The sequence below is a fragment of the Nothoprocta perdicaria genome, unplaced genomic scaffold (assembly GCF_003342845.1).
Source record: "Nothoprocta perdicaria isolate Ctin4 unplaced genomic scaffold, notPer1 scaffold_33, whole genome shotgun sequence".
NCBI lineage: Eukaryota > Metazoa > Chordata > Aves > Tinamiformes > Tinamidae > Nothoprocta > Nothoprocta perdicaria.
The window spans coordinates 682,647-690,211 of NW_020455566.1; the positions used below are offsets into that span (position 1 = coordinate 682,647).

The 7,565-nt window shown below is 52.7% G+C and overlaps 1 protein-coding gene across 1 annotated transcript; it reads right to left on the minus strand.

Annotated features, from left to right (window-relative positions):
* Positions 1-1,575: 1,575 nt before the first annotated feature.
* On the minus strand, positions 1,576-6,935 carry EDN2 (endothelin 2). The gene is made up of 5 exons (XM_026043413.1): positions 6,856-6,935; positions 6,445-6,589; positions 5,217-5,336; positions 4,366-4,470; positions 1,576-3,660 (listed from the first exon to the last, which is right to left on the minus strand). Exons 1-5 carry the CDS (start codon positions 6,917-6,919, stop codon positions 3,549-3,551), a joined length of 546 nt encoding a protein of 181 aa, XP_025899198.1. The 5' UTR covers positions 6,920-6,935; the 3' UTR covers positions 1,576-3,548.
* Between the last annotated feature and the right edge of the window lie 630 nt (positions 6,936-7,565).

The following is a 7,565-nucleotide window of genomic DNA, read 5'->3' on the forward strand; positions in this document are numbered from 1 at the left end:
GTTCTCATGGGAGGCATTTCAGTGTTCTCTGCCTCCCAGAATCCTACTCAGGGCACAGGAGTCCTTGATTTATGGCATCTGTCAATCAAATGGAGGATTGCTGAAGCAAAACCTCATAACCAAGAAAACACAGCATCCTGTACACTTAGAACTGACTGAGGAAGTTACCTGCTTTCCTCAATTTCCCTCCTTAATAAAATCTTGTTATCCTGTTCTTTCCTTTATATATGAAAACTTATAAAATATGCCTTCTTCAAACTGCTGTACCTAATCTTTATCATTGAATTCAATAACCTCAAAATAAATACAGTCATCTCCCATTTCAATCTTAATTAAGATTCTTTTAAGGATCTCCCTTCTCTTTTACCCTTAGGTAAAAGCTTAGGTGAGCTTTATCTTAGTTCTTGTAATTAAAATTGTCCTCCAAGGCCTGGGCACAGTACAGACCTTGAAGCTACTCCAGCCAAGGCCATGGGATCACCACCAAGCTCAACTAGTCCCCAGGGTTTTGTAGGACATTTTGGGAGCCTAACAGGGAGCTCTCCCCAGGTTTGGGGTTTAGGGCCTGTTATGGATGCCTGGCCTGAGGTATTTTTCTCCTGTTTTTGCAGAAATGCTGACTTTCAGCCTTTCTCCCTAGAGAACTCATCTCATATTATTACCCTTAGGGATGATCAGACCTCGGCCTGTCCGCATGGGGATGGTTTCACTCACAAGGAGGGGAAGGCCAGCCTTCTTCCAGGCTGACTAAGGTCATACTTCTTCTGTAATTTAAGAAAGACAAAAAAGGCAGGGCCTGACTAATACTCACTTACTAGACATTCTTGACGATGTGGAAATCTTTCCCAGGAAATGAATGAAATGCCACCAGCCCTCAGCTTCCTCGTTCGCACCATCTGACATCAGCTGCAGCAGGACACCTTGGAAAATGCAGAAAACAGGCAAAAATTTTGGGCTGGTTCTGGGAAAAGCTGAGCAGAAAGGGGAAGACTAGCACCTTAGATTTTCTATATAGGAAATTTAAGCCTCTTCTGTATTGCAAGGTATCGTTTTATCCCTTCATCTTACCTGGCACTTTACCTGGCATTTTAGCTCATTTTATTGTCAAGACATTTAAAGTCACATCAGAAGAACCACACGTCCAAAGAAATCTGATTTTCACCTGCCACCAAGTCCAAGGGAAGTCCTGTGTCATGGGAGATGCAGTTCAGCCAAGGATGTTGGGCTAGAGGAAAGGAGAAGGCTATAGACTTCCACCACACAGCTCCCAGGAAGTTATGCAAAGCCTCCAAATGTGTGCTAGAGAAAAACATGGGGGGTTTGTTTTGTTTGTTTGCTTTTTTTGGCTTAAATCAGCTCTGTGAATTCCCTATGAACTGAGCATGCTAGGGATGTTTCCCAAAACGCCCTTGCGTGCCCATTTTCACCCAGCTTTGCAACCCCACTGCTTCCACAGGATTACGTCCATCCAGTTTTCCTTTGCTCCGGCCACCACCACCGAGATGTGTAATAAGGAAGAAAAATAGAATTGACTTTTGTCATTATTTATTACAAATTAAAGTTCAAAAATTATCATCTAAAACCAATAGATTTAAATAAATATACAGGTGTCAGGATGCTACATATGGAATGTGTGCAATAAGTTACTAAAAGCAGAGACATCATACACATACAAGGGGATATACATAGTATTTTACAGCAGTAGTTTTATTTTAAATTACTAGGCTCACATTAAACCATGTGCAAAATTTCCTTTGGAACAAACCCTTTCAGGATTTTTTTTTTTTTTAGAATGATTGAAACCTTCAGAAGGTCAAATAGAAAAAGTTTCTCTGCAGCTTTGGGGACCCAATGATTTGCCTGTTGTTTCATTTATGATACAATCAGTCTGCCTCATTTTCTCCCCCTCTAGGGCTTACAATAAAATTAAAGAAATATTTTGTACGTCCAATGGGACTACACTTGCAGCAGCCACAGATTTTGGTCCACCACCAACTTCAAGCAGCCTTTTAAAGTCTTCATGTGTAATAGAGGGTTGGGCAGCAAGGGAGACCACACAGCGGTTCCAGGAGAGCAATTATTTATCTACACCACCCAGATGACAGTTGCCACTTGGAACTTTAGAACAGAAATTAATCTGCCCAGGCAAATGAAAGTGCATTTGCGATAGAGCTCCAAAGCCTCCAGACTGAGGACGGTTTCTAGGCTCTGGGCTCAGCGTTCCCCCAAATTACCCCTGCCCTTCCTCTGGGCCCAGCAGCACTTTGCAGCTCAGGCCTGGCAAAGTGGCCATGATCTTGGCTTTTGTTTAAACCCATCCCCTGCTAAGGATGTGCACACAGTGCCATGCTCTCATCCTGGAGATCTTTTTCTGCACATTAATGCCACCCGGCTGCCCCTTGCCTCATTCACTCTCTATTCAGGTTGCACTTCTCTGTGACATGCTATTCAGGCTGGTCATTTACTACAGAGCCTGACTCAGAGACCTCATCTAAGCAAAGCAAGCAAGCCTTTGCATGCTGTTTGCCCACCACCCATCTTCTCTGCCTCTAGCCTTCCCTTTCAGGCAGAGCTGAAAGCAAGCTGCAATGCTGGGTTAAGAGGTAGAAGTTCTCTGCTCCACAAAGGGTATGTCTAAGGAGATTCGTAGCGCTGAGCTCAGACTAGCAGCTTGGCTCTGCACCTAACCTAGGCTGCTCCTTCCCCAGGTTGCAGGTGACTCTAGGCTGGGCTCCTGCCCAGCTGTGGCAGGAGGTGCTACTGAAATTTAAGCCTTTACTTAAGCCTCCCCATCCCTGATGCCTCTGCGCTCTGAGGGCTGGGGTCATGCTTGGATTTGATGCAAGCTCAGATGTAAACAAGCCATCCTCTATCTAGACAAGAACCACCTAAGGATGGTCCTCCTGTTTAGGCAGAGATTGCCGCTGGCTACTCAGCTGGCTTTCAGGTTTTAAGAAGATTAATTATGGTAAGAGCTGGGTGCTGTTTTATCATGGGAGTCTCATTCATATGCACATCACTCTGTCTGATAAGAGAAAATAAAAGAGCAAAGATGGGCCCAGACAGGCCCTCCTGGAGTCAGTTTATCCCCGTCTACAATGGCCATCCAAACCATGTTTGAACGGAGTAGAGCTGGAACCATGTTCAAACATGGTTCAAAGGCAGAGTAGACCAGGCCTGTGACACGGGAGTTCAGTGCTGCCAGGTCCGGGACTGCACATCGCAGTTTGCTTTGCAAGCTGCCCCGGGTGGGCTGACCAGCGCTCTAGGTATCCAGCGCGGAGTTTAGCCGATACGCTACCAGTAACACCAGCCTGACCGAAGGAGGCACAACGCAGCTCCGCAACACACCTATGGCTGTACAGAGAGATTCTCTTTTCCCTTTACAACAGTCAGTGCAGTACTGGTTCACGCAACGGGAGCGTCGAGACATCCACTTCTTCCCCCTTCCGCCCGTGGCCATCCTTCAGCTCTAACTACCAACAGCGGAGTTAGCGGCACCCGCAGGACTCCGGATTCTTCTGCTGAGCTTGGTTTGCACCCGTTTCTTATCTCTTTCTCTTCCAGATGTTTTTCTTCCAAGGCAAAGCTGTTGGCTGGGCATTCCTCTGAGCACGGTGCTGCTGTTTGCCAAACTGCAAGCTGGATATGGCAAGATCCCTGCAAACAGAAGAGACATTCAGTCTGCCACCCGCTGCCTTACCACTCAACAATAGCCTGCATTATATTTACCTGCTGTTCACCAAGCTCTTTTGTAACGTAGATAATGGACAGGGGAAAAATTCTAGTTGTGGCTGTATTAAGTTGCAGAAGAACTCTAACTGTAGGAAAATCCTGTTTCCACTAGTGGTCAGTGATGGAGGTTTAGAGGAGGGTCATGCTCTGCAGTATCCCAAGTACTACTTCAAGATCTGCTCTCCAGAGACTGCTCCTAAAGCATCTGCTTTGACTCAGCCAGTGGACCGGTCCTCCTTGAATTTCCCAATTTGCTTTAATTTCTTTACACTTCTGGAGTCCAAACACCTTCCAGCAATAACTTCCACCATTCAGTTCTGCAGTGCCAGAAAAACCATTTCCTTTGGTCCAAAGCTGCTTCCCAGTCACTTCTCCTGTGTGCTCCACTCCCAACCATCCTTCTTGTACATCACCTATTTACCTCTTCTGCATCAAAGCAACCTCCCACACTCCAATGAAGAGCTACATTCCACACAGCATTCCTCCAGTTTTGGAGCCTTTAGCCTCCAATAAAGGGAATATAAGGAGTCAAGCCCTCTAACTTCAGTGAAGGCCACAGGGAGACGCTGGGTCAAATCTGAGTAGGAACTACTCACTGCACAAGTGTTGGTGAGGGAAGGCCGCGCTCACCTGGCAGCTCTCAGCAGGCCGTGCTGGGAAGGCCTCACGTAGCTGCTCTGCAGCGTCTTCGTGGGCTCTCCAGGACTCCCGGGGAGCTCCGCACTCTGGAGGTACCTAACAGGCAAGGGAAGATGCACGTTAGGCACCCGCACCCAGCCGGGACTCCAGCGAGTGCCAGGAGGAGCGCTGCTCTGGCATCTCCGATGGCACGTGTTTATTCAGTGGTTACCTGCAGCTATTTATAGGTCATATTTACTGTTGTCTTTTTTCTATCAGACCCCACTCGATTCATAACAACATGTAATGCGCTTTTTTAAAATTATTTCTTTGATATGAAATTAAAGACGGATCTCTACAGTAACTTTGACGCCAGTTCTCCACCCTATAGGCATGCCTGTATCCTGCTGGCTGGAGGGAGCCTTAGTGAGGGCCTTCATGCATTAGAGAGCAGGCTATGGAGAAGCACAGAGGACACCCGACCACCGAGCCCCAGCTCCAGCCAGCTGCTCCCCTGACGCCTCCTTCCCACCAGAGCAAGACCTGGTGCTTCCAGGCCAGCTTCACACCTCCTGCTCTCCCCTCTGGGGACATCCTGCTGGCGTCTCCCTTCCCAAGAGCTCACCCAGCCCTTCCTCCCAGCACCAGGAGGGACGGAGGTGACGCTTTCACATCAACCACTAAAGACACTATTATAAAGCAAAACATTCTGGTGACACTTTGCCTTGGGTATGAGGGCCACCACACAAGTTGCAGCCATTGCAAAGCACCACCCCACAGGAGCTGGTTGATTTACTAAGTCCGAGCTCTCCGGTGGCCCCTCGTGGGCAGACCCCGATGGCCTCGGGACCCGCGGGACGTACCCAGGCTTGGGCTGGCAGAAGGCGGCGCAGACGCTGTCCGTGGAGCGCGAGCACTCGCACCGGCGCGGCGATCTCCTGCGGCGCCGAGGCGGGCTTCCCAAGCCGTAGGGAGCAGTGTGGCTGTTCAAAACAAAGGAAATCAGCTCCGCAGCTAACTTTATTGCCCCACAGGTTTATAGCACAACCTTGGGAGGCGGCCAAGCCAGTGCCATAATAATGAGACATCTATAAACAGAAGGTGAAAAGGCCACTGATATTTCCAAGCCTTTAAAATTCAGTCCCTCTCCTACCCGCTGTTTCCCCACCCCACCACCCTGGGGAGAGGCTGGTGCCAGGCCTGGCACATGCTGGGCTGCCAGTGCAGTTTGCTTTCCTCGCTGCAGCTCAGACACCCCTGCCAGTGCCGCCCCTGGCCAGAGCAGCGCCCACGGGCACGGGCAGCGCGGCCGCCTCTAACACGGATCAGCCCCTTGCTCGAGCCCCGGAGGGCTGGCGCTTCCTGCTCCCCACCACCCCCAGCACTTTCTATGCACAGGAAATACTGCAAATCAACAGATCTGGAGGCCATAACAGGTTTGTCTGATCACGGGACACTTTCAGAGCTCCTCTCCTCGAGCACACTCTATTCTCCCCGTGTTTGGGGTTGGCAGCTCTTTGCAGCGCAAGCAGCGAGTTGTAATTGTGCATTAGCGAGCACAATTATAACCACACCTGAGTGCGTGTGTTTTGATACAGAGCGACGGCCATTGGTCTGAAGCTGCCTGGAAGTCTGCTGCAGCATTCCTGAGGGCAGGACTTGGCAGTCACGCGGCCTCGCTGCCAGCCCGCCGCTGCCTAATTAACCACACTGGCACTCAGCAATCAGGGTTGCAATTTGCAAGAGGGAAAAGCAACTTTCCCGGCTCGCTGCAAGTTCCAACACTTGGTATTACTTTCACCTTGCCAAAGTAGGAATCTCAATACAAGATAATCCAGGAGGAGGCAGCATCCTGCACTTTCTTCCTCTCTCCCCTCCAGCGGCTACTGCAAGTCCTGAGCAGGAGCACCAACTTGTCAGCAGCTGGGAAGGGCTGAGCTCGTCACCTTCCCCAGAGCAGGTGCTGCAAGAATCTCCCACAACTAGGGCACTTGCTCTCCCTCCTTCTCACCTATCCTCATCCCTGATCCGAAAGGCCAGTTACGCGCTCATCAGCCACCGCGTCCCCGAGCACGCTGCGCTCACGCTCACCCTGGGGTGTTGACCCAGATGATATCCAGGTGGCAGAAGTAGATGCATTCCTTGTCCAGCCAGCTGTTGCAAGAACATCTCTTGGTCCTCAGGTGCGCGGTGCCGGCTGCAGCACGGTGGGAATCCAGGGCAGGATGGCCCATACCTGCAGCGGCAGGAGGAACGCGTGAGCCGTGGGCTCCGTGCAGGAGCACCCGCATGCCTGGCGGTGCTGCACCTCCAACACACACCTACATGGATTGCAGTATGTTTGGGAGCACAGGCAGCCTTGCCGATGAGGCTGCAGGACTAGAACGGACTTGCGTGAAGCCCCAGGAGCAGCAGCCGCCGCGGGCAGGAGCCACGCGGAGGCACCGAGCTGTGCCCTCCACCCCGTGCAGCCCCGCGCAGCCCCTCCAGCCCAGGACTCACCGTCTTCCAGGAGGGCGCACAGAGCGAGCGCCAGCAGCAGGGCGCCGGCGGCGTGGCTGAGCATGGTGGCTTTGCAAGAAACACTGGGGATGTTTTCCCTCTCCTTTTTTCCCCTCTTTCCTTTTTCCCCTTTCTCCCTCCTCCGCTCTGCTCCGCGGTGCTTCAGCGGGAGCTGCCAAGGAGCCTGTGGAGGCAGCGGGTGCCTGGCAGGTGCTTTATAGCCCCGCCGGCGCCGGCGCCGCCGCGTCACGGCCGCGCTCCGCCCCGCCGCGTGGACCGGCACCGCGGGGACCGGCACCGCGGCGCGGACACGCGTGGGCGCCGCGCGGGACAGCCCCGCCGCGCCGCCACCCCCCGCCCCGACCAGCCGCCGCCTCCCAGAGCGCGGAGCTCGGAGAAACACGCGTGGCTCCGCGAGCAGCGGGGAAGCGGCTGCGGGGAAGTGCGGAGTCCCGCGCGCGGTGGTCGCCGCTTCGCGCCCCTGCGCCGGGAGCAGCGGGCGGTAATTGGCGGCCGCGGCCGGTAGATGGAGCGGGAGCGGCGCGGGGAGCCGCGGCCGCGCGCGGGGCGGCCGGGTCGGGGGGACCCGCGCGGGACCCGCGTCCCGGGGGGATGCCCCGAACCCCCCACCCCCGCGGGCAGCGCGGAAAGAGGCGGCCGTAGTGTGCAAACTTGCGGGGTTCACTTAACCCAAACTGAGAAAATCATAT

Bases quoted from the DNA above. Each gene is read 5' to 3' on its own strand.
- EDN2 (XM_026043413.1), bottom strand. From the start codon at position 6,919: ATGCTCAGCCACGCCGCCGGCGCCCTGCTGCTGGCGCTCGCTCTGTGC. The intron at 5,337-6,444 runs GTGAGCGTGAGC...TGTTTTGAACAG, and splicing joins ATCTGGGTCAACACCCCAGG to CCACACTGCTCCCTACGGCT. The intron at 3,661-4,365 runs GTGAGCGCGGCC...TTCTGTTTGCAG, and splicing joins GGCCTGCTGAGAGCTGCCAG to GGATCTTGCCATATCCAGCT.